Source organism: Podarcis gaigeae (assembly GCF_964106915.1).
Source record: "Podarcis gaigeae genome assembly, chromosome: 6".
NCBI classification, from domain to species: domain Eukaryota; kingdom Metazoa; phylum Chordata; class Lepidosauria; order Squamata; family Lacertidae; genus Podarcis; species Podarcis gaigeae.
Window position 1 is genome coordinate 2,109,583 of NC_139682.1, and position 26,376 is coordinate 2,135,958.

Below are 26,376 nucleotides of genomic sequence, written 5' to 3' on the forward strand. Positions count from 1 at the left end.
AGGTTACCTGTTAATGCTTACTTGATTGGATACCCTGGGGAGCCTGGCCAGTCTTTTGTAATGATAAATACGGTACTTAGTTCCTGAGCCAGGTCACAGGCTCACCCTGTTCAAACACAGACATACCCTTAAGACAGGATTTGTGAAGGAAAAGACAATGGGGAGGCTCCTCCATTTTCCTTGACCTTGCAGAGAAAACATTTGGTCAGTTTGGGAATAAAAAATGGTTCCAGGGCTGCTTTCTTGTGCTGCTTCAGACATGTGGTTTATATATTTATGTACGTGTTTGCTTGGTACATTTATGAACATTTATTATATATCTAAGACCTTAAATTTTTTATTTCAATTGCTTGCAAGAGAGCAGGAAGAAGATCTGGGCTTCCTCAGCTGGGGGGGCGAGCTTTGCGCTCTCCAACTGAACAGCTCCATCTCTTGTTAGCATGCATGCGGGAGAAGGATTGGGGCCTCCTCAGCTGGGGAGCAGGAGGCTTTGTGCCCCCCAGCTGAGATGCACAAATAAGACCATGTCTCTCTGGCATGTGGGTACCGCAAATGGAGAGGGATCTTGTTTGGCAGGGGGTGAGAGCCTTTGTGCCCCCCAGCTGAGAGGGCCGTGCCAGCGAAGGCGAAGGGAGCCCTGACGGTGGAGTCTGGCAAGGGGCGGCGGCAAGCAAGCAGTCGCTTTCTCCTAAGAAATGGAGGCTGCTTGCCACACCTTGCCTCAGAAGGAGAATGGAGCCTTGTGAAATAAAAAAATTAAGGTCTTAGATATATAATAAATGTTCATAAATGTACCAAGCAAACACGTACATAAATATATAAACCACATGTCTGAAGCAGCACAGGAAAACAGCCCTGGAACCATCTTGACTCCCAAACTGACCAAATGTTTTCTCAGCAAAGTCAAAGGAAATTGGAAAAACCTCCCCATTGTCTTTTCCTTCACAAATCCTGTCTTAAGGGTATGTCTGTGTATGAATAGGGTGAGCCTGTGACCTGGCTCAGGAACTAAGTATTTATCATTACAAAAGACTGGCCAGGCTCCCCAGGGTATCCAATCAAGTGACCATTAACAGGTAACCGGCCAGACAGGAAATAAACAATGCACTCAGATTTCTGTTGTAGACCACCCTTTCTGTGATGTAGGTATGATGTGTCTGGGGGTGGTCTTGGATTCCAGGGCGGGCAATTTAAAATGTCTATATAAGGGTGTGTGAAGGGGGCACCCTGCTGCAACAGTTCAATAAAGATCAGGCTTACTAGCTGCTTTGCTTCTCAATATTCATCTGATGGGAGGGCGTTCCACAGGGCGGGTGCCACCACTGAGAAGGCCCTCTGCCTGGTTCCCTGTAACTTGGCTTCTTGCAGTGAGGGAACCACTTACTCTCTGGTAAGCAGGGTTAGGACTGCAGCCTAAGACAGAGAATCAGAGAACCAGTAGAGTTGGAAGGGATCTCCAGGGTCATCTAGTCCAACCCCCTGTAATGAGCTCGTTTTCTCCTGCTCTGGAGGATAGGACTTGAATCAATGGCTTCATGTTACAAGAAAGGAGATTCTAACTAAACATCCGGAAGGATTTTAATAATATAATAATTAACACACACACACTAATATAATATAATATAATATAATATAATAATATAATATAAACGCAACAGTTTGGGGGAATGGTTTTGATGAAAGGACTGGTGCCCTGCTATTTTTATTGTAATTATTTGTATGGATTTAATAGCATATTTTATTTTAACAGACTATTCTATTAAATAGAATATTAAAATTTTAAAGAATTTTCTATTAAAATCGCGCAAATAATGTAAAGCATATACAAATATCAATATCTCTGTCTATACCCCTCAATCAAAACAAAATAAAAAAATTCCTTCCAGTAGCACCTTAAAGACCAACTAAGTTAGTTCTAGGTATGAGCTTTCGTGTGCATGCACACTTCTTCAGATACACATATCTGAAGAAGTGTGCATGCACAAGTGTATCTGAAGAAGTGTGCATGCACACGAAAGCTCATACCAAGAACTAACTTAGTTGGTCTTTAAGGTGCTACTGGAAGGAATTTTTTTATTTTGTTTTGACTATGGCAGACCAACACGGCTACCTATCTGTAACTATACCCCTCAATGTCTGATTGCTTTTCAATTGCTTTTTCTCTATGTTTTTATTTTTAATCTGCAAACTACCTCGAGCACCTGGCGGGGGGGGGGGGAGTACAAATAAAATACATTTTGCTGATTTGGACGCTTCACCCGACGAACTTCTGCCTGCCCGCCCAGCAGCCCGAGGCGCGGCAGCCTCTTGCAACCGGAAAGCAGTGTTTCGGCTCCGCAGGGAAGCCGCCCTGGGCCTCCGACGGGGCCGGAGCGCCGCCCGAGCCGAGCCGCCCAGGGTGGCCGGAGAGGAAGCGCGGCTTGCGGGCGGGCGGGGGAACGTTTCCAGGGCGGAACGGAGCAGCGTGGGAAGCCGTTTCCACGCCGAGGGGAAGGATTTCGCGGCGCGCCGACGTCCCCTGGAGGCGCCACGTGGGCCAGCAGGGAGGGCGGATCAGGCTGGATGCGGGGGCGGAGAGACAGCTGGCTGATTGATTGATTGATTGATTGATTGATTGGCAGTCAGGTGGGTGGCCGCTCACCTGGCAGCTCGGGTCCCCTGGAGCCCCTTTCCTTCCTCTGCCAGGTAAGCCCAGATGCCCCCTTTGGGAGAGGACCTTGTGGGGTCACTTCGCCCTGGGGTGCGGGGGGGGGGGACTGGGGCAAGTGGGGGGCATTGGGGCGAGGCTGCTTCCGCGCAGAGTTTGGGGAGCTTTTCCCAGGGGGAGGCGGATCGGACCCTTTGCAAGGACAGTGTCACCCCCCAGCAACCAAGGCTCCATTCCGCTTCTTTAAATAAAATATTTTTTAATTAAATTTTCAGTTTTACAATTTCAAATAAACATTTTACAAACTTTAAAATATCCAACGGCTTCCCTTTCTTTCCTCCTTCCACTGTTCATTTTACATATCATACATCCCTTCGTATTTTACTATAACCATTCAAATCAGTTTTCCACTTTTACATCCGTCAAAAATTATTTACTCTGCTGCCAGCGTTTTCAGCTGTATACAGTCATCTTCCACATATTCAATAAATGTTTTCCACTCATCTTTGCTCCAGCCTGCTACTTCTGTTTTTTGTCCCACTTCTGTTGAGCTGTAGCTTGAGGCTGCCGCTCCAGAGGGCAATAATCTGGTAACATCGGGGAAGCATCTCAGAACAAAGCAGAACGATATTTATAAATTGACCATTAACGCACTATTGTTTTTCCAGTCAGTCTGGAGGGGCACTCAGAGGAGGCTGTGAAACTTTGGAGAACCACAACTTCTCCATTCATGTAGAAATGCGCTGTTGTTGCACGCGATGTTTTGCATTTACGTCTGTGCTCTTTCCAATACTCAAGCGCTTTCCACTAGTTGGATTGTGTTTCATTTGATGCTGCCTTTGGAAAAGGTTGCTGCAGTCACTTGTCGGTTGTCTTAGGGCGCAGGAGGTGAAGATGCAGTCCATACGCAGCTGCGTCGTGGGAGGTCTGAGGGCGTGCCGTCGGAGGCCTCCATGCTGGACCCTGCAACCGGCTGGACCCTGTGCTTGGGCTTCCACCAGGGGCTTGGATCCTGGTGTGCCCAGCAGAGAAGCAAAGTGCAAGGGAGGCCTGGAAGATTTTCATGCTAAGTTGGCGGCAGGGCCATCATTGCAGCATTTCCTACAAGATGCTGGACCTGTGCAGGAAACGCACCGTTTGCCAGCTGAAGCAGCGGAGGACTCAGCACCCTATCTCGGCTCCAGAACCCTGGCAGATGCCCCAAGAAAAGGTCTGTGTTGCTGCCTTGCTTTGTCCTGCCACACAGCACCACACACCTTCCGGAGCTGAGGATTCCTCTGGAGACTGGAACTGCAGATCCTCAATTCTGGTTTTGCAACCTGTGTGGAAAGGAGGGAGGTTGGAGTGGGCTGCAGGCGGGGATGGCAGGTTGAGTCCTTGATGCTTTGCCGATGTCATATTCCCCTTGATTCCCAAACTCTCAGGCGCGATGTGTCAAGAGAATTGCATTCACACAGCAGACATCACAAACATGCTTACAAGATTATAATTTAGGCCTAAACACTTTGGAAAGAAATGCCTGAACCACAGTTCTCTCTCTATAGATACAGCCTCTTGTGTGTGCTTGGCAACTTTAAATATCTTTATTGCATAAACAAACACCTTCCTCACAAAAACACATTATTTTTGCTAGGCTAATCAGATATCTGCCTGGAGAAGACAGCTAATCAATTACAGCAGCAGATTATATTCCTTCATCAGACACCAGCATACAGCACAATAAGCATAGTTTAATATTCTTTGGTTAGAAATTAGTTGGGGATGAAGACTGTGGATAAGTCTTATTTTAGTTCCCAGCTGCAAAACAAGAAGAACCATCCACCCATATCATGGGGTTATCGTAAAGATGACATTTAAGTGTCTTTGCCGTTTTTCATAAATTGATGGTTTGGTTTGTAATTGTTTTCATAGAATTGTAGAGTTGGAAGGAACCAATGGGTTATCCAGTCCATCTCCCCCTGCAGTGCAAGAATCAGTGATGGGAATGGGAGACAGAGCATTTGATCCCCTCCCCAAGAAACCCACCCTTTTCTCCTCCTCCTCTTCTTCTCCTCCTCCATACCCCTTGCAGTGTACCTGGAGACTTATGGCTGTCAGATGAATGTCAATGATACAGAGATCGCCTGGTCCATCCTCCAGAAAAATGGCTACCTGAGGACCAGCATTCCGGAGGAGGTAAGCTTGGCCTCCACAGTTATTTGTGGCAGGGAACTGAGAGTGTGGGGATTTATGGCAGTTAGAGAAACACTTGTGATTTTCCGGTTTCGAAGCCCGTGGTACATGTTGCCGTCACCAATGGCTCTCTTCCACCTTGAGGGCTAGAAAGTTTGCTTTTTTCTTTTTGAAACAGAATGATCTGAGTCTGAGGGTTCTAGTCTGGCACTAGAGTTCTGTCCCACTTAGATGGAGCATTTGGCCTCAGATGCTTCCCATCTGGTTTTAGAAATATTTTTTCTCCCTTTTATTTATCCCCTTCTCCTTCTCTCTTCCATTAGGCAGATGTGATTCTCCTTGTCACGTGTTCAATCAGGTACGGAAATATTATCTGGTTTCCAAACGGGGGGCAACAGAGGTAACCTTGGCTTATTGTGACGTGCGTTGGCGTCCTTCGGAGAAATAGTTCCCTAGCCCTGGCAGAAAAGCTGATCCTTTGCTGATCCTCAGGGAGAAGGCTGAGCAGACAATCTGGAACCGCTTACGATACCTCAAAGCTCTGAAGTCCAAGCGGCCCCGATTGCAAGCGCCCTTACAGATCGGGATATTAGGTAAGGCGAAACGCCACAGCAGGGGGGATTGGCATTGGGTAGGGCATATGAAGGGGGAGAGGGTTTATTGTTTTGTTCTTGCTCTTGTTTTTATTATGCACTTTGTGTTTTTATGCTGTATTTTTATGCTGTGAACCTCTCTGAGATCTACAGATGAAGGGTGGTATATAGATTGAACAAATAAATTAGAAGACAGTGAAATTAACGGTTGTTGTTGTTGTTTAGTCGTTTAGTCATGTCGACTCTTTGTGACCCCCTGGACCAGAGCACGCCAGGCACTCCTGTCCTACTCATGCTGGTAGCTTGGACAACACTGTCCCGCCATCTCGCCCTCTGTTGTCCCCTTCTCCTTGTGCCCTCCATCTTTCCCAACATCAGGGTCTTTTCCAGGGAGTCTTCTCTTCTCCTGAGGTGGCCAAAGTCTTGGAGCCTCAGCTTCAGGATCTGTCCTTCCAGTGAGCACTCAGGGCTGATTTCCTTCAGAATGGAGAGGTTTGTTCTTCTTGCAGTCCATGGGATTCTCAAGAGTCTCCTCCAGCACCAGAATTCAAAAGCATCAATGAAATTAATGGTAAAAACAGTAAAAATATCTCCTTAACGTGCAAAGTATATATTCAGCAGTAAACAGTTCTCCCCCGTCTGCAGGTTGCATGGCTGAGAGGCTGAAGGAGAAGATCCTGGAGCGGGAGAAGTTAGTCGACGTTGTGGCAGGCCCTGATGCGTACCGTGACCTTCCCAGGCTCCTGGCAGTGGCCGAAACGGGCCAGCAAGCCGCCAACGTCCTGCTCTCCCTGGATGAAACTTACGCAGACATCCTACCTGTCCACACGAGCACCAGCCCCACGTCGGCCTTCGTGTAAGTGCCAGGTGGGCTGCTTGCTCCTTCAGTCAGGCTCTGTGGGGTTGCGAGTTCAAGTGCTCTTGCACACGGGCTGCGAATCTGTTCAAAGTGACCAAAGCTCTTTGATGTCCCAAGTCTCTCATCTTCATGCATGCACCTGCCTCCCTCTGAGTTGCAGAGTCTGGTTCTTTCTACGAGCCAAGCTCCATGGGCTGCAAACAGTTGGATCTGAATAGCCTCATTTTAAAAATCAAGATGCTAGCCCTTATGTTTGAATATGCAATTTGAAGAAATTCTAGTTGGCATTTCCTGAAGGCTTTTTAAAAAAAACTCTTTTAAGTTCTGTTAGCTTTTAATTTCTTTTTAGTGATTATATTTTCCATAGTTCTAGCTTATTATGTTTTATTTGTGTCATTTTGATAAACCACCTTGAATCCTAGGATATAAATGGTGATTGCACACACATATAAGCTACACTACTTGATAGTGAAAAAACTGTCCAAAGTGGTTTGCAAAAGGATAAAACAATAAAATTGAGAAAAATTCACCACTGTGTTTAAAACATACAAAAAGTTAAAATACTAAAGCAGGCTAAAATTCGCACCAGCTTTCTAAGCATGTGGGTAGACTTGGCTGAACAGGAATGTTTTTAGTAGGTGCTGAAAACCTGCCCCATAATTAATATCAGTAAAGGAAAACTCGGGCTTTGGGGACGTCCCCCAGAGTCAACTCTTGGCTCTCTTTCCTTCACGGCTCCTTCTAAGCACCCTGATTTTCCTCCCTGTCACTTGGAGGCAAATTAGGTATTGCAATTGGAACAGACCATAGAATTTGATTTAAGGTTGATCCCATCCTTTTTGTGCAGGGGCCTTGGTCTGTCCAGCTGGGGAGGGGTGTCAGGAGTTCAGCCTACACTTGAGTAGGACCCTGATAGAGACACATGCCTGACTGGCATGTTCTCGCCCTCCTGGTCGATCGTTCGGGAGCTTCATAAGCTTTCTTCAGCCCAAACATCACAAGAGAATGATGCCAAGAGACATTGGCACACTTAGGGATCCGCAAAGTCTTCGCAGTTTGTGTAACAGACCTCAGCAACTCAGCATTTTGGCTAATCTTCTTTATTTACATATAAACACACGCAGAGCACTGCAACATGACTCCCACTCTCTCTAGCATCAGACAGCAAAGAGAAAAAGAACAAAGGACAATAGTCCCACTTCATGGAACACAGGAACACAAACATCTCCGTCACTTCTCACTTTGTGGAGTCAAAACATACACCGTCATGTGATAGACAACAATCCCATGACTGCAATCATGGAGCAGGAATTCTAACAATAAGAAGAGCCTGCAGGATCAGGCCACTGGTCCATCTAGCTCAGCATCCTGGTCTCACAGGGGCCAACCAGATGCCTCTTTGGGGAAGCCAGCAAGCAGGAACCAGCTCTCTCCTCCTGGAACTGGGACTCTGTTGAGGCAGAGCGTAGCCATCTTGGCTAATAGCTGTTGATACCTCTTTTAAAGGCATTCAAATTGCTGGTCATCACTGCCTCTTGTGGGAGGGAGTTCCACCGCTTACCTTTGTGCTGTGTGAACAAGGACTTCCTTTTAGCTCTCCTGAATCTTCCAGCAAATTGGTCTGGCAGACTTGGTGTATATCTCATTCCTGGGAGGGGAAACGGAGACTGTGACAAACTCCCCTGCCTTGGAAGCAAACCGAAGCCAGTCTGGCCACCACCCACCCACCCCATGGGGGACTTCCCTCTTTCACACAGGTCCATCATGCGCGGCTGTGACAACATGTGCACCTACTGCATCGTCCCCTTCACCCGCGGGCGCGAGAGGAGCCGGCCAGTGGCCTCCATCCTGCAGGAGGTGCAAGCCCTCTCGGACCAGGTGACCAGCCCCACTGCGAAACTCCCCTTCTGCATTGTGGGCAGGGCGGTGGGAGGAGACCTGGAAGCCAGAAATGGGGATCTCCAGGCCCAGGGGATGGGTGTGCTTTCCTGGCCCTAAAATTAACAAAATCAAGGAAGGGTATATGAAAGAAGCTGCCTACTATCTTTTATGGCCCAGGATGCCTGGTGCAGCAGCCGGCAACTGGCCTGTGTCCTAGAATGCCTATACGTGCTTGTCAGACAGAGAGAAATGGGCAGTAGAGGAAAAATGGCATAGATGTAGAAGCTTGTGGGATTTGATCAGAAATTATTGTCAGTGAATCAAACCCAGTCAACGCAATGCTTTCATTGCAGACACCATGGCTTGATGCATATTTTATAATTCCTCATAGTAATCCCATCTGATCACTACACTCACCATCCTGCTTTGCACCCCGGCACCCTCCACTCTTTGAGAGTTTTTGCCTCGGCTGGAATGAGGCTGTGACCTCAGGTGATGCTTATTGCTTGCCTGGATGAAATGTAAATTGCCTCCGGTTCCTGGCTTCTCCTGCCACCCTCTCCCTCTGTGCCTCCTTGCCCATGTTGCCAATAATGACCCAGCCGCCTCCCTCTGCAGGGGGTGAAGGAGGTCACCCTGTTGGGCCAGAACGTCAACAGCTACCGGGACACCTCCGAGGCCCAGTTCCTCTCGGCGGCCCCAACTCAGCTGAGTCGTGGCTTCAGCTCCGTCTACAAGCCCAAACAGGGTGGGTTGCGCTTTGCAGACCTCCTGGACCGGGTGTCCGCCATCGATCCGGAAATGAGGATCCGGTTCACTTCCCCGCACCCCAAGGACTTCCCAGACGAGGTGGGTTTGGCTCCCCTTGCTCTGCTGGCCTACTGGCCAAGGGCAAGTGGTTGCCCACAGCCTGGGGTCCACTGATGGTCGCTGTGTTCTCGGCAGGTCTTCCAGCTCATGAAGGAGAGGCACAACATCTGCAAACATCTGCACCTCCCGGTCCAGAGCGGAAGCACCCGTGTCCTGGAGGCGATGAGGAGAGGGTGGGTCGGAGCTCTTGCACATTTTAGACATCCCTACTATATCAAAACTTTCCCCAAAATATCCCAGTCCTTGCTGGGCGGCAGCAGTAGCAGCAGTTCTTATGAAGCCTGTCTGTACCTGTATGCCAAAGGGTACCTGAGGCTGTATCAGTGCCTCCTAACTTCGCCCTCTCTGCTTCACCCACCCAGATATACCCGGGAAGCTTACTTGGCGCTCGTACACCTCATCCGAGACTCTTTGCCAGGTTGGTTCCTCCTGTAGCCGTCGTCGCTGATGCTTACTCTCTCCACTTCCCTACTGGCTTGACTTACATCTTTATGGACTTTCAGCTTCACCTGTGAGCCCATGTGAAAGTGAAGTGCTGGGGCTGAATTGCATAAGGTGTATTTCTCTGTGTTGGTGTGATGGGGAAATAGTTCTGCTTCATGGACAAGGGAGCGCCAGGAGAGGGTGCAGGGATTGGGGAGCTGAAGAAGCGGGGTGGGTTAAAGGCCAGGTGGCCAGAATGATATTAAAGACAAGGTTGCTCAAAATGTATGGTGCTGGTGGTGTCACAGATTGCGTAGAATTGTAGAACGGGAAGGGACACCAAGAAGAACATGACAGCCGAATTCTCAGGCTGTCAGATGGAAGCATAGAGTGGCTGGGAACTGATCTGCTGCTCTCAAGACACACTTACAGTTTTCCTTGAAGCAAGGGCTGGGCGAGAGGCTGCCCTCTTCTTGCTAAGGTTTCCCAAAATGAGAGTTTTGACGGGCACCTCATTCCAGAGCTGAGCAAAGTTAGGAATTCCTTCCTGGGGTTTAATGGTCATAAGTGGTGTTGTTTTTATTTCGATTATGTATTTTTGGGTTTTATATTTTGATTTTGTTCTGTGAACCACCCTGAGACCTCCGGGTATAGGGCGGTACAGTGGTACATCAGTTTAAGAACAGTCCTGCTTACGAACAATTTGGTTTACGAACTCCACAAAACCGGAAGTAGTGTCCGGTTTGCGAACTTTACCTTGGTCTAAGAATGGAATCTGAATGGTGGAAGGGCACTGGCGGCAGGAGGCCTCATTAGGGAAAGTGTGCCTTGGTTTAAGAACGGCTTTGGTTTAAGAACAGACTTCCAGAATGGATTAAGTTCGTAAACTGAGGTACCACTGTATATACCGTATTTTTCGCTCTATAGGACGCAGCGGACCATAGGATGCACCTTGTTTTAGAGGGGGAGAACAGGGGGGGGGGGATTCTCCCCCTCTCTGCTCAGCGCCCCTTCAGTGAAGCAGCAGGAGAAACGGAGCCCCTTCCATTTCTCCTCCTGCTTCGCTGAAGAGGCGCTGTGCAGAGAGGGAAAACTGTGCAGCGCCTCTCCAGCGAAGCGAAGCCTGGAGAGCGAGAGAGATCAGTGTGCACCGACCCCTCTCGCTCTCCAGGCAGCTATCCGCAAGCCTTCAAAGCGCAGCGGGAACTCCTGCTGTGCTCCGAAGGCTTGCGTATAGCTGCCTGAAGCCTCTGGAGTGCGGGGGGGAGCTCTCCCTCTGCCCTTCAGAGGCTTTTTGTTGCTATCACTGAAGCCAAGGAGCCTGCATTCGCTCCATAGGACACATACACATTTCCCCTTAATTTTTGAAGGGGGAAAAGTGCATCTTATAGAGCGAAAAATACGGTAAATTCAGTAAATAATAAGTGTGTGCTGAGACAGAAGGAACCTCCTTTTTCTTCACTGGTTTCCACCTGCTGCACCATCCCATTCTCTCTGATTCCCGCTGAGTGTCTCACTTTGTCCCCTTCACGTTGCAGATGTGACTCTCAGCAGCGACTTCATTGCTGGCTTCTGCGGGGAGACGGAAGATGACCACCAGCAGACGCTGTCCCTCCTTCGCGAGGTCCGCTACAACACAGCCTTCATCTTTGCTTACAGCATGAGGGAGGTGAGAACGGCAGCCCCTTACTGAACGGACAAAGCAAGCACATTCTGCCTCCCAAGTCCCAGGGGGGGGGGGGATCCTGGAAGGGACCCCCAAAGGTCATGTAGTCCAACCCCCTGCAGTGCATGAATCACAGTTAAAGAAGCTCTGGAAGCCAACCTCTGCTTAAGAACCTCCAAGGGAGAGGCCACCACCTCCCAATGGAATTCATTCCGCTGTTGAATGACTCTTACCGTCAGAAAGTTCTTCCTGATGTTGTGTTGGAATGACATGAAATTGACATTTCAAATGACATGAAAGGGTTCTGCCCTCCAGAGCAGGAGAAAACAAGCTTGTTCCCTCTTCCATGTGACAGCCTTTCAGATATTTGTGTTTTTTTAAAAAAATATTTTTTATTGTTTTCCTTATACATACTTTTATAACACAATACAATAAATCACTTAAATACTTTTAGCTCTGCTGAGCTTGCGACTTCTCTCCCTTCAGCGACTATCCCTTATTTTCTTAGATCGCGTATTCTATTTTTTAACTTATATCTGTTGTACATTGTAAGAGCTATTTCAGTCCTGCCAGTGTTTTTAAAGTTTTACAATTATCCTATACACCATAAATTTACTCCCAACTTTCTTGAAACCTCTGACCGTCCTTATCCCAGATTCTTTCCATCAGTTTGGCCAGCTCCGCATATCTCATCATTTTCGTCTGCCACTCCGCAATAGTAGGAATTTCTTGTGATTTCCAGTTTTGGATGTGGGTGGCGTTGTGGGTTAAACCACAGAGCCTAGGACTTGCCGATCAGAAGGTTGGTGGTTCGAATCCCCGCAACGGGATGAGGTCCCGTTGCCACCTAGCAGTTCAAAAGCACGTCAAAGTGCAAGTAGATAAATAGATACCGCTCCGGCGGGAAAGTAAATGGCATTTCCGTGTGCTGCTCTGGTTCGCCAGAAGTGGCTTAGTCCTGCTGGCCACATGACCTGGAAGCTGTACGCCGGCTCCCTCAGCCAATAAAGCGAGATGAGCGCCGCAACCTCAGAGTCGGCCACGACTGGACCTAATGGTCGGGGGTCCCTTTACCTTTCCTTTCAGATATTTGAAGGTGGCTGTCATATCACCTCTTGGTCGTCTTTCCTCCAGGCTAAACATAACCAGCTCCTTCAACCGTTCCTCATCAGGCTTGGTTTCCAGATCCTTGATCATTTAATTCGCCTTCCTCTGCACACCTTCCAGCTTGTCAATATCCTTCTTGAATTGTGGTGCCCAGAACTGGACGTGGGCGTCCAGGTGTGGTCTGACCAAGGCTGAAGCCTATGACTTCCCTTGATGTGGACATAACTTCTATTGGCCCCTTCCAACTCTACAACTCTACAATTCTCTGATTCCCATTGCAGAATTTGAAGAGCCACAGAATTTTGAACGTGGTGTGTGCAGAATGCAGGTGACCCCCTTTTGAACAAGATGCAGGGCTTCTGCCTCCGAGTCACTGGCGCTTTGTCTCCCCAGAAAACCCGGGCGTTTCACCGCCTGCAGGACGACGTGCCCGCTGAAGTGAAGCAGAGGCGGCTGAAGGAGCTCATGACCGTCTTTCGTGAGGAGGCGTCCTGGGCAAACGCAGCCGCCGTGGGACGAGTGCAAGTGGTCTTGGTAGAGAGTGTGAGTGCCACTTTGATAAATGCTGCAGGAGTCAAGAGGGCGGAGGCAGAGAGCGGTCTTAGTCCTCCCAGGACATTCTAGACAAGATCTCAAAGTAGCTGTCATATTACAAAATAATTTCAGAAATAGACTGGAAAGAGAAGTTGCTGAATTGCAACTTATTACCAAACTTAAAACTATGGAGAGACCTGGTCTGAATAGAGACATTGGATTCTTATCTCATTATACATGATATAGCTATTTTTAGCCATCTCACTTCCTGTAAGACCAATTTCCTGTAAGACCAACTGCAGTCGTTAACAGTCATTAACAGATTTACCACACCTCTCAGCCAGTCACCCATTCCCACCCCCCTTCTGAGTAACACCCCTCCCCACCCTCTCACTATATATAAGGGTCTGGTGACTTCTGTTTCAGTGTATCTGAAGAAGTGTGCATGAACACGAAAGCTCATACCAATAACAAACTAAGTTGGTCTCTAAGGTGCTACTGGAAGGATTTTTTTTTATTTTGTTTCGACTAGGGCAGACCAACACGGCTACCTACCTGTAATTAGTCCTCCAATGTCTGCCTCTTCTGCACATAGCGGGTGGTGGTGTCAGGGGGTCTGCTTTTAGCATCAAAAGCGGGGAGCAGAGAGGAGAGGAGCTGACCTTGCTGTGTGTCTCCACCTCCATCGTTCTGCCCGGACACTGAGGTCCAGCTCCGAGGGCCTTCTAGCAGTTCCCTTGCTGCGAGAAGCCAAGTTACAGGGAACCAGGCAGAGGGCCTTCTTGGTGGTGGCACCTGCCCTGTGGAACACCCTCCTACCAGATGTCAAAGAGAAAAATAACTACCAAACTTTTAGAAGACATCTGAAGGCAGCCCTGTTTAGGGAAGCTTTTAATGTTTAATAGCTTACTGTGTTTTAGTGTTCTGTTGGAAGCCGCCCAGAGTGGCTGGGGAAACCCAGCCAGATGGGTGGGGTATAAATTATTATTATTATTACTTGCTACAGTATCCGGGACTGTCTTCAAGGGCAGCCCTTTGCAGAATGCATTACAGTAATCAAGCTGGGAACATGAGAACCTAGGAAGACCCCACTGGATCAGGCCAATGGCCTATCTAGTCCAGCATGCTGTTCTCACAGCAGCAGATCACATGCCCCCATGGGAAACAAGCAAGCAGAATGCAAGCGCTCTCCCCTCCTGCGGTTTCCAGCAGCTGGTATTCTGAAGCATTTAATGTCTCCAGTTGCAGAGGTGGAGCCAAGCCATCTTGGCTAGTAGGCTTTGATAGCTTTCCCCGTGAATTTGTCCTATCTTCTTTTAAGGCGGCCCACTGCCTCCTGCGACAGGGAGTTCCATGGTTTAACTCTGTGCTGTGTGAAGGACTTTATTTTATCTCTCCCAAATCTCCCAACATTCAGCTTAATTGGATATCCAAGCGTTCCAGTGTTAGGAGAGAGGAAGGAAAACTCCCCGCTTCCTCCATTCTGTGTCTGATTTTATAAACATCTGCATGTCTCTTCTTCTTCGAGTCTTTTCTAAACGAAAAAGCCTCCAAAGCTGCAACATTCCTTCATGGGGGGGGGGGGGTTCGTTCATCTCCCTGATCATTTTGGTGTCCTGAACTGTCCTCAACTTGGAAATTTGTACGGCTGTTGCCCAAGCTTTTTTCCTCCAGGCTTAGGAATGCCTGTCAAATCCTGAAATACCTTCAATTTGGATTGCTCGTATTCAACAGTTTGGCAAACTGCCCTTTTTGGAAAGATATCCCTTAAACTAAAAGTATCTGAAGGGCTGAACTCAAATGCTCCTTTTAACTGATATATGGCACAATTTTATTCCTTATACAAACCTTGAGGCAAAAGGTCACTCATTGACGGCTTGTTTAAGACTCTAGAACCTTTATTCTCAATCATGATGGAATTCACAAGTAGAGAACACTTATATTTACAAAGCTTTATTATCTGTAAAGGGAATCTTTATAAACAATATTTGATTTATCACATTGGAGCTGTGCTGTATCTTTGTACTTTTTTCCTTCTCGGCTGTGATGCTTCATGCTTTACATTTTCAATCCTTTGCCCCTCTTTGCTATGTTTGCATTATTTTGTTGTTGCTAATTAACCAATAAAATAAATAAATTTAACACACGCCCTCCTTGCTTCCCCAGACGAGCAAACGCTCAGCCCTGGACCTGTGTGGCCGGAACGATGGCAACATCAAAGTGATCTTCCCAGACGTGGAGGTGGATGATGGCACCTGCTTGGGATCCCAAGTCCGAGTCCAGCCGGGCGATTATGTCCTGGTGAAGGTGATTGACCAGTCCCTTGCTGTTTCCTAAGTGGAAGCAAATGGTGTAAGGAGAGAGCAGCAGCTAAATGCGCTCCAAGGCTAAACGAGTCCAGCATCTTGGCCTCCTCAAGTGACCAGCCCGATGCCCTAATGGGGGAAGCCCCAAAAGGGGTACTGGAGGAGGGCAGCAGCCCCTCTCCTCACATGGGGTCCCAGAAACTGGTATTTCAGGGCATGCTGCCTCCGACAGTACAAGGAGAACAGAGCCATCAGGCCTAGTGGCCACCTATGGCCATCTCCCCCTCCATTAATTGTCGTTCAGACCTTGTGGGGGGCCAGACTATATTTTGGGGGGGGGGGAATGAATGAATTCCTATGCCCCACAAATAACCCAGAGATGCATTTTAAATAAAAGGACACATTCTGCTCATGTAAAAACACGCTGATTCCCAGACCGTCCGTGGGCCGGAATGAGAAGGCGATTGGGCCGCATCTGGCCCACGGGCCTTAGGTTGCCTACCCCTGGTCTAATCCTCTTTAAAAGCTATTCAGGTAGGTGACTGTCACTGCCTGCTGGAGGGAGTTCCATAGTTTACTATACACTAGAAAAATCCTACTGCCTGATTTTTATTTTTATTTTATTTCACAAAATGTCTGTGTCGCGTGATTGGATTTTTTTTTTTTAAGTCCTTCAAGCGGGTTACAAAAAAAAAAGATAATTCTTCTTAGTGATAATTTTATTGTTTTAGCAGCAATAATTTAAGACTTTTCGCAGAGTGAAAATAACGATAGGCTAAAAACTGAAGAAATCTCGCACCAACTTTCTAAATGTCTGCATCGGCTTGTCTAAACGAAGATGACTTATAGTGGGTGCCAAAGAGAGTACAGTGGTACCTCGGGTTAAGAACTTAATTCGTTCCGGAGCTCCATTCTTAACCTGAAACTGCTTTTTCTTTCTTTTTTTTAAATATTTTTATTCAGTTTCCAATACAAGATTTAAACATACATTTTCAGTATTATCACAGATACATAATTTTGACTTCCTTCAGCTCATCCGCGAATCTTCCGTTTTCTAATCTTCTATCCACAATTCTAAATTTAACATTTTCTTTTGTTTTAAATAAAACCTATTCCCTTATTCCCTTTTTTACACTGTTTCTAATATTATTTCTTCACAAAGCTTCCTGTAAACCCACAAACGTTATTTGCGTATCACAAATGCTTTTCATATAGTCCACAAATTTACTCCAGTCCTTGGTAAACTTGTGATCTCGTCGGTTTCGGATCCTTCCGGTTAATTTATCTAATTCTGCATAGTCCATTAATTTCATTCTCCATTCTTCAATCAATGGTAACTCTTCCTGCTTCCATTTTTGGGTCAGTAGTATTCTTGCTGCTGATACTGCACATAAAAATAATTTATGGTCCTTTCTATTTATTTCATTTCCAACCATTCCTAACAAAAAAGCTTCTGGTTTTTTAACAAATGTATCTTTCAACATTTTTTTTCAAATTTATTATATATCAATTCCCAAAGACTCTCACCTTTTTACACTCCCACAACATATGATAAAATGTTCCCTCCTTTTCTTTACATTTCCAACACTTATTACATACTTTATACATTTTTGCTAGTGATATACCATCTATAGACCATCTTCATCATATTTTCTTTTAATGCAGTACAGGCTGTGAATTTTATCCTTTTGTTCCACAATTTTGTCCACTCCTCTAATTGATGACTTATAGTGGGTGCCAAAGAGAGTACAGTGGTACCTCGGGTTAAAACGTAATTCGTTCTGGAGCTCCGTTCTTAACCTGAAACTGTTCTTAACCTGAGGTACCACTTTAGCTAATGGGGTCTCCCACTGCCGCCACGCGATTTCTGTTCTCATCCTGAAGCAAAGTTCTTAACCCAAGGTACTACTTCTGGGTTAGCAGAGTCTGTAACCTGAAGTGTTTGTAACCCGAGGTACCACTGTACAATGAAAGCGCCTTGCCTGATATCAGTAGGCACTACCAGTTCCACAGATGGAAGCAGTTGAGTGGTTGCATCTGGAGGTCAGGCGATCTTGCAGGCGAACTCACCGGTTCCTTATTACGGGGGCACCTCCTAACATGTATACACTCCTTCCTTCTTTCCAGATCTCCTCTTCCAGCTCCCAGACGCTGAGGGGCATCCCACTCTGCCGAACCACTCTGAAAGGATCCACAGCGTTTGGAGGAGCAGACTGAAGGAGTGGGTGGAAGGGAGGAGCAGAAGGCGATTTTGGGACTGGAGACAGATCCTGGCATGTCCCAACTCTGCTGAGAGTGTTGCTCAGTTTAATGACCTGGTCGGTCAGCCTTCCTCACCCCTCTGCCTTGCCAGGCAGGGGGCAGCCTCAGTTTTCTAGTACACCTGCCATTACGTGGGGCCCAGGAAGCGCTCTTCCTTCCTGATGCTCCACTTGATTGACGTTTGTGCTGATGAGGAAACTTCTAAGGCTGTTGTCTTCCAAAGAGACTTGTCTGACCGGGGGGGGGGGGGAGACCAGTATCCTTCAGTGGACAGTAGGAACATTGGCAGAAACTTAAGTCACTAATGACTTAGGCATGTCTGGATTGCCCCAGCCATACAATTTGGCCTGTAATTTTAATAATAAATAATAAACAAATTATTTATACCCCGCCCTCCCCTGCCAGAGCCGGGCTCAGGGCGGCTAACACCAGTAAAATTACAGTAAAAACATAATAGGGGGGAAAAGCCACCTATGTAAATGTATGTCTTCTTAAAATAAAAGCTGTTGACCCGAGTATTGAATGTTGGTTGCTTATTGCAGAACGAGGGATGTTTTATAATGTTAACTCACATTTTCTATTGGGCTATTACAGGTGACACACACAGCCCATCAGGTCAGAACTTGGGACGTGTGTCCTGTGCCACATTTTGACATTTGTGGTTGCAGCACCTAAGGGTATGTCTTACCAGGGGTCAGCAGCCTTTTTCAGCCGTGGGCCAGTCCACCGTCCCTCAGACGGTGGGCTGGACTATATATATATATATATTTTGGGGGGGAGGGAATGAACGAAATCCTATGCCCCACAAATAACCCAGAGATGCATTTTAAATAAAAGGACACATTCACAGTTCAGCAAAGCAATTTCTCCTCCCATAATATGCTTTTGTACGTTATTTTCCCTTTATCTTAGTCTGTATATATATCTGTACAAATGTCTTGGCCAGAGGACTGCACAGCAAGAACAGGGGTGTGTGTGTAAATTCCAAAGGACGGTTGTCTATTAATGTTTGCATATTCAGCCCCCCCTTAATTCTAGTCCTCCCTTCCTTGAAAAGAGGACTCTCTCCACACCTGTTGACTAGGTGACTCTTGGGGGTCCCAAGAAACCTCCAGGTGAGAAGGAGCCCTTGGCCAAGGGGGCCCTCTGGCACAGGCAGAGACCCCCCATTTCATGGGCAGCCCCTTCATCCCGCCATTTGTAGGGAGTTCCTGAGAGATGCCCCCCATTTTGGTCTCCCCACAGCCAGCAGGTGGAAGGGCCCAGAGCCAAGGTGGAGATATTGGGCCAGACTAACTGATGGGTGGCTTTTCAAGGGACAGCAAGCAAGCAACTTTCCTCAAAAAAGCAGTATTTGCAGATGCATTTGGCAAAGGAAGGAGCAACATAGCAAATGAAACGGCCTAGCTTTTCCCTTCCTGCTGCTGCCAAGGTCTGGGTGGCACCAGTGTAATTCTATTAAGGTAAAATGGCTGGTTGGTCCAGCGAGATCCCAACACACCTCCACACTGCAGCCGACACACTAGCAAAATTTGGAAAGCGCTGCTCTATCCTAATTTAGGCACCTCCTTATTTTGGCTGACTCACAGAGGAAAACCAGTAAACACTTTTAATTCTGCAACATGACTTGAGTTTTGAGACGATTGCACACTGGATTTAATTTCATTTGCAAGTTCCCCAGTGAGAAAGCTGGAGTCCCTGGCAGTACCCAGAAGATCCCTTTACCTTGATCATTGCTCTGCATAATTTCTACTCCCCATCCCAGCACCCCAGTAGCTTAACCATGAAGAATTCATTCCCCTCAAATTTCAGGGCTCAATACTTGCTTCTCTCCCTTCCCAGCAACCCACTCCTTTCTTTGTTTTTGTTGTTTCCCATTAAGTTCAGTGTGAGGAACCCCAGGGAATGAACAACTTTGCAGGGCCTGAGTTCCCCTCTGTAAGCCTACGCCAGTGTAACTTGCCCCATGGTGTGCGCACTGACTTTTGATGTCAAGATCTAAAATCCCAGGGCACCAGAGTTCTGTGTGCATGCATGAAAGAGTGCAGAGAAAGGCATAAAGCACCAGGTTTAGGTGCTTGAGAGTTACCGTATTTTTCGCTCTATAACACGCACCCGACCATAACACGCACATAGTTTTTAGAGAAGGAAAACAAGAAAACAAGAAAAAAAATATTCTAAACGAAACATGTAATGTTGTGTTTAATTTGTTGGAAAACTAATATATTTGAGACCTTAAATTCTTATTACACTGGGCAAACACCTGCTAAGTGGTGGTTGGAGTATTGAAGGAGATCTGGAGACCACCATGCTCATTTCATCCATCAAGAGGGATTGATACTATGGGAAATACGACTTCCTCCCCGTTGGGAGCTCCAGTCAAATCGATGGGCGCTGCTTCCCCAAGAGGAGCATTCAGGACCCCGTGTGTGGCTCCCACCTTGCACTGCCCATTGCCTCTTGCCTCAACACAGAACTTTTAAGCAATTTAAATCCTAAGTGAGGCCTTTGCTATAGAGATCCTAGGCTTTCCAAATTTGGAGGCAGCACCATTTCCTGCTGCTGGTTGGTGCTACTGAAGGAAATGGCCCCAAAGGGAACGGAGGTGGTGAGAGACGATTCTGGCTTCTTGGTTTTCAAGCAGGACCCCAGAGGACATCTTTACTTTGCAATTATAGAAACCAAGAGGAATTCCTATAGCGAAGGAAAAGGAAGAGTTCAAAATGTGCCCATCTGACTCCCGGAGTGTGATGTTTTCCCACCCACTGCCAAAGATTTATCTCCTCCAACTCTGCTTTTTGAGCCCTTCCCAGCGGCCTTCCACCCTCTGCCCCCTGACTCCTGGAGCCACAGGACCCTGCTAAGATCCCCTCCTTTTCCCTGGTGCCCCCGCAGCCTTCCCTTGCCCTCTTTCATGCCCTCCTGAGGCCTTTTCTCTGAGCTAGAGGGTGCTCTTGAATCCTGGCCATGCCTCACACTGGCCTGGTTAGAGGGGGAAGGCAGGTCCAATCCTCTGGACTTCTGCATGACTGCAAACTAGCTGACCGTATAAAGTTAAGCGTCACAACCATGCCTAGACCTTCTGGTTCTGCCCCCCCAACCAATGGTATGTGCAACCCCCCTTCCCAGAAAGTTAGAGACAAGGGTTTGTGGTTTGCTGGCTGAGAAGAGTCCCCTGTCCTAGGGGAACCACAGTCTCTGTGACTCCACTGGAGTTGATGCCTTTTAAAGCAGACCGGGCTGCTTTAAATGAAGACACTCAGCTCAGTGAAGCTCAGGGCCGGGCTGCCCATGAGGCAGATGGAAGCAGCTGTCTCAGGCAGCAGAGTCCCACGGGGCAGGGTTGCATGGAGACGACTTCCAGGAAGATCTCAGTCCAGTACCTGAAGGAGCGTCTCCACCTCCATTGTTCTGGCCGGACACTGAGATCCAGCGCCAAGGGCCTTCTGGCGGTTCCCTCCCTGCGAGAAGCCAAGTTACAGGGAACCAAGCAGAGGGCCTTCTCGGCAGTGGCACCCGCCCTGTGGAACGCCCTCCCACCAGATGTCTAAGAGAAGAATAACTACCAGACTTTTAGAAGACATCTGAAGGCAGCCCTGTTTAGGGAAGCTTTTAATGTTTAACAGACTACTGTATTTTAATACTTTGTTGGAAGCCACCCAGAATGGCTGGGAAAACCCAGTCAGATGGGCAGGGTATAAATAATAAAATATTATTATTATTATTATTATTATTATTATTATTATTATTATTATTATTATTAGCAAGATCTCACAGTAAGCTGCCACCACAGCCATGCAACTCTCTTAGCGAGGCTTTGGGGGAGGGCATCAGTGGTGGTGGTGGTGACTCTTTCCTGTTTCACCTCAGATGGCGACGCAGGGCGGGCAGTCCCTGGGGAAGGTTTAGCTAGCAAGCCTGATAGAACTGCAACTCCTGGCTGCTGCTGAAGCAGGACCTGGCCCCTTCTCCAAGGAGGTCTCCAGCCCCAGCTGTCCAAGGTGCCTTTGCCTTGCCCCTGCAGAGGCCATTGCTTCAGGAGAATACCACCCCTGCACCCCAGATATCCCCCTCTCCCTCTTTTCAATAATAATAATAATAATAACAACAGCAGCAACAACAACAACAACGATAATAATAATAATAATAATAATAATAATAATAATAATAATTTATTTGTACCCCAGCCACTCTGGGCGGCTTCCAACAAAGATTGAGAATACATTAAAATGTCACACATTAAAAACCTCCCTAAACAGAGCTGCTGTCAGATGTCTTCTAAAAGTCAGATAATTGCTTATTTCCTTGAAATCTGATAGGAGGGTGTTCCACAGGGCGGGCACCACTAACAAGAAAGCCCTCTGCCTGTTTCCCTGTAACCTCACTTCTCGCAGGGAGAGAACCGCCAGAAGGCCTTCAGTGTCCGGGCAGAACGATGGGGGTGGATACGCTCCTTCAGGTATACTGGGCTGAGGCCGTTTAGGTCAACACCAACACTTTGAATTGTGCTGTTGGTCTGGCTGTGTGTTCCCTCTGCACATGTGCGCAACAACTCATCTCTTGCCGCTTTTTTCCCTTGCCATCAGAGCTGCCTACATAGAGCACCTGTTCTGCTGAACTGCGGCAGGGAACTGCACTCTGAGACTTTGCGGAAAGTCCCCTGTGGCACTTCAGTGCTATTCCTGCCCCTTATGACCCTCCAGTGCTGCATCGGTCAAAGCCTGCATCCTGAACCATGGACTAAATGCCAAAGGCTCACATCATAGGACGTATCTTCCATCTTCATCACTTCGCCAATGTCTGGAACCAGTGGCAAGGGGAGCTCCTGCTGCAGGTAATCTGGAGAGAAGAAACACAGCATGCACCAATTTGGGTCAACAGAAGGCATCCTGGTTCATGTCACTAGGCCAGATTGAGGAGGGGCGGGTATTACCACGTTCCTCTCTCCTTGACATTAGGGGTTCTAGGTAAAAGTAAAGTTACCCCTGACCGTTGCGTTCAGTCGCAGACTCTGGGGTTGCAGCGCTCATATTGCTCTATAGGCCGAGGGAGCCGGTGTTTGTCCACAGACAGCTTCCGGGTCATGTGGCCAGCATGACTAAGCCATTTCTGGTGAACCAGAGCAGCACACGGAAATGCTGTTTACCTTTCCACCAGAGTGGTACCTATTTATCTACTTGACTCTGATGTGCTTTTGAACTGCTATGTGGGCAGGTGCAGGGACCAAACAACGGGAGCTCACCCCATCGCGGGGATTCGAACCACCGACCTTCCGATCAGCAAGCCCTAGGCTCACTGGTTTAGACCACAGTGCCACCCACGTCCCTTAGGGCTTCTATACACTCACAAAAGGGTGCTCCTCCAGAGAGCCTGGCTGAATTGTGGATCAGCTGAAGGCTTCAGTTCAGCCATCGGTGCTACCCAACAAGCAAGCTTTGTGGTTTGAGGCTGAAGCGATGGCTTGGAAGGAAACCTCAAAGGTGATCAAGGCTGCGACTGTACCTGAGTCAACGTCACCTCGGTACCCCACAACTCTTACCCAACATTGGAAAAGGACTCTCTTGGTTCAGCACCTTCTCCAGCATTTCCACAGCGCCGTATGCACCTCCGTGGAGCCGGGCCCTCTAGAAGAAGAGATGTGATCAGCAATGCAAGGAAGCAGCATGGAAAGGGAGGTGTGATGGGATAATGAGCTGCTTGTGCGTAAAAGCTTGATCCCTCTGGGGTTTGGCTAGTCACCCAAACCTAGGCACTAACGGAGCCCCCAAAGCATGACTCCGTCAGTCACTGGTAGAATCCGACAGTGGGCGTCTACGGAACTTACTCCAACATAAAAGTTGTTTGACGGACATGCGCCTCCTGGACTCTCTGCGTGACAGCTTCCGGCGAGGGGTGGGGGTTGCTAAAGGGGGTCTTGTTACCTCCTCACTGTTCTCACTAGAAGTATCCCAGAGCCTCTCCCCCGATTCCCTTTCCGCTGGAACTCCTGCTCTCCCCCTACTGGTTCCTTCTTCTGCTGTAGAGTCTCTCCTATTCTCCTGGAGCCTCTCCACCACCTGTCCCTCCGATGGCAGTTCCCTGACAGGAGGCATCTCATGCCCAGGTCCAACAGCACCATAAGCCATGTGGCTTCAAGAGAGTCAGCATGAAGAGCCATCTCAAGGCACTTTGCTCCAGAGATGGGCAATCCTTTTGACACCTCCCTCCTTCCCATTAATCAGTTGTGGTGCCTTGGGAAGAGCGTCACCTTCCCCTCCTGCAAAAGCAGCCATACCTGTTTTTATCCCAGATGCGTTTGCTGCTCTGGGCTCCTTGGGAGGAGCAGAGGGATATAAATTTAACAAATAAACACACAATTTAACAAATAAGTAAATGTACTGTAGTTAGGGAGAACATTCCTGTTATGTACTGAGTTGAATAGGATCCAAAATACAGCAGTCTGATTGGTCCTACAACAATAGGATTCAGAATGCAGCAGATTGGTCCTAGAACAATAGGATTCAAATTGCAGCAGACTGATTGGTCCTAGAACAATAAGATTCAGAATGCAGCAGTCTGATTGGTCCTAGAACAATAGGATCCAGAATACAGCAGTCTGATTGGTCCGCAGGAGCCACCTAATCCAACTCCAGGTGGAAGTGAATCCACAACCTGATTGGCCTACCAGAGAATCCCAGAATTAGCCAATCATGTGGGGCCCATTGTGTAAATAATGTATATAAAGCAAACATTTCGGGGGAACTTCCATTCCTCCTCACCACTATGAGCTGAATAAAGAGCATGAAATCCACACTTCACTCTGAGTAGATTTCAATTCCTGTGAGCTAGGCCAGGAGCAGCCATGGCACTGGGCCCAGAACATAACTGGAAGCCACTGCAAACCCTGACGTCACCCACGACCAAATCCTTAGACTGAACAAAAGCAGGGCCAGTGGGTGGAAAGAGCAGACAAGTCAGTCTCTGAAGTCCTGAGTTCCAATCCCTGCTTGGCCATGAATTGGCTGAGTGTCTTGGGCAAGACACTTAGAAGCTTTTAAGCCCAATCATTGCCATTGCCATGATTCTCTGACCAAGGACTGTGAGGAAGGTCAAGCAAAAAAGGGCTAAATAAATGAATCTTGCTATATGACAGAATGTCTTAGAATAGGTGGAAGAGCTTACGTTTTCGCCTTCCATGTCCAGAAATCCACTGCGAGGAAAAAGGAAATACTTGTTAGAAATGGCTCAGCACAAGATCCCCGTCAACTGCATTGCACGTGATTCCCTCCCAAATCTGAAACTTCCCATCAAGGGTCAAAAATCCATATCCATGAATTAATTACATTTGTATACCACCCTTCATCCGAAGATCCCAGGGTGGTTCACAACAGAAAAAAATCTGAGCTTGGACTCTTAGCAACAACTATCTTCCAGTGCCCATCGGACCCCACCAGTCTGCCCTGTGCCCTGCAAAATGTGACCTATACCCTGGTTGCCCCTGATATAGGAGAGCAGGACATGGGGCAGAGCTGCTCCCACCACTAGGCATGGTGAGGCGAGTGCCTTGGGTGGCCCATCCTGGGAGGCTGTGGGGCCCCTCTGCTCTTCCTCCTGAGGTCCCTGATCAGAGTCTTCTGTTTCAGAAGAGAGCTGTGTGCTGTGCCCCTTGCGCTCCACTTTTCCAACAACCCTTCAAGGCCTTGAATTATTACTTCATTATTATTCTCATCTATGGATGAAAACCGTCATCTCCAACTACTCGTAACCTTTGGCTTCTGCCACTCGACTCACGTGAGCAAAGCGCCCCATTTTAATTGGGGCTTCTGTCTTCATGTTCAATCTTAACTGAGTTTATTTGAGATTTCAGAAGAGGTAATCTTACGGCACACTGCTTAGAAATGTTAAGCAGTATATTGTACTGTTTTGACTAGCTTGCTTTATTGTTTTGATGGAATTGTTGTAGTGTGTACTTCAGTTATGTGTGTTTTCTGATTGCTCTTATACTTGTAAATCACATAGAAACCATCCTGGTAATTAATTGGTATATAAATTAAACAACAGCAGCAGCAGCAGCAGTATCTACCGGCATGCAACCTTTTGATTCTATCATCCTGCACATGCAAGCAAGAAGTTCTATCAAGTACGTCAAGAGGCAATGACGCTGAATAGGGCGTCAGGGTGTTTGTTACCTGTCTAGAGTTAATGAGAGCTTCAGCTTGTTGTCTGTAATAAAAATATCAGCTAAGAAACAGTAAGCCTGCCATGAAAGAGAGAGAGAAAACAAGAGAAGGTCCATTCAGTGGAGGGAGACGGTGCTGATGGACCAAAAATGTTCTCCTCCAGAAGACTCCCTAGACTGGAACTCACATCGGTCAGAGTCCAAACGGCGACCTCCATTTCCTTGGTATTGAACACCTCCATCTTTAATGGATGGATCACATAAAAACTACCATAGGCCTCATGGAATTTAGGTGGCCCACGAGCCGTTATGTTCACCAGGTAGTCGTTCAGCTCCTGCAGAGACATAGTTTAAATGGAAATATAAATCACTCTTTATTTATTTTTTATAAATTTATTTATTTGGTTTTTCAGATCGAATTTTTACAGCCACATATCCAACACACAACATTAAAAACTAGATTTCAAGGAATCTCTTGGACTTCCCTCCTCCCTTTTGTGGGCCCAACTGTTAATCATTTCCTCCTGCATCTTTTATAATAATCCAGATCTTTTTATCTCTCCATTGTAACCAAAATTCACCAGTAAACTACAAGTGGTATTCCAATCCTACTAACAATTTTAGCTGTTTACAATGGTCTTTAAGATAAGTTATAAATTGATGGAGGATGCTGAAGTGGCTAAAATGCCTGGCAGAACCAGAAATCAGGAAGACCAAAAGTTTAATAAGGAATGGGGGAAATTTAAATCACTCTTTACTGGAAGAGAAGCTCTCTGGCTACCTGTTTGTAATGTTCTCACATTTCCTAATGCAGAGATGGCAACTTCCATTTGTTGAATCTGTTTTGTGACAACAGTGAGCAGTTGTCCCCACACACCCCAAGATCCTCACCGTCCAT

At 47.3% G+C, this 26,376-nt stretch overlaps 2 protein-coding genes across 2 annotated transcripts in view; one reads left to right on the plus strand and one right to left on the minus strand.

The window, feature by feature from the left end:
* Positions 1-2,444: 2,444 nt before the first annotated feature.
* CDK5RAP1 (CDK5RAP1 mitochondrial tRNA methylthiotransferase) lies at positions 2,445-17,833 on the plus strand. Its single transcript, XM_083744373.1, has 14 exons — positions 2,445-2,685; positions 3,526-3,857; positions 4,719-4,822; positions 5,143-5,177; positions 5,312-5,412; positions 6,058-6,268; positions 8,029-8,149; positions 8,771-9,001; positions 9,098-9,195; positions 9,385-9,440; positions 10,984-11,114; positions 12,612-12,761; positions 14,919-15,059; positions 17,186-17,833. Exons 2-14 carry the CDS (start codon positions 3,542-3,544, stop codon positions 17,273-17,275), a joined length of 1,785 nt encoding a protein of 594 aa, XP_083600499.1. The 5' UTR covers positions 2,445-2,685; positions 3,526-3,541; the 3' UTR covers positions 17,276-17,833.
* A 1,875-nt stretch (positions 17,834-19,708) lies between these two features.
* The window catches only part of LOC310847716 (uncharacterized protein), a gene marked incomplete at its 5' end in the record, with an annotated part of 62,826 nt that continues 56,158 nt past the window's right edge, over positions 19,709-26,376 (minus strand). Inside the window, 4 exons of the mRNA XM_083745778.1 lie at positions 19,709-20,014; positions 22,080-22,159; positions 22,860-22,944; positions 24,482-24,509. Coding sequence (XP_083601904.1) covers positions 19,982-20,014; positions 22,080-22,159; positions 22,860-22,944; positions 24,482-24,509 — 226 coding nt within the window. The 3' untranslated portion in view covers positions 19,709-19,981. The remainder of the gene's footprint in view (positions 20,015-22,079; positions 22,160-22,859; positions 22,945-24,481; positions 24,510-26,376) is intronic.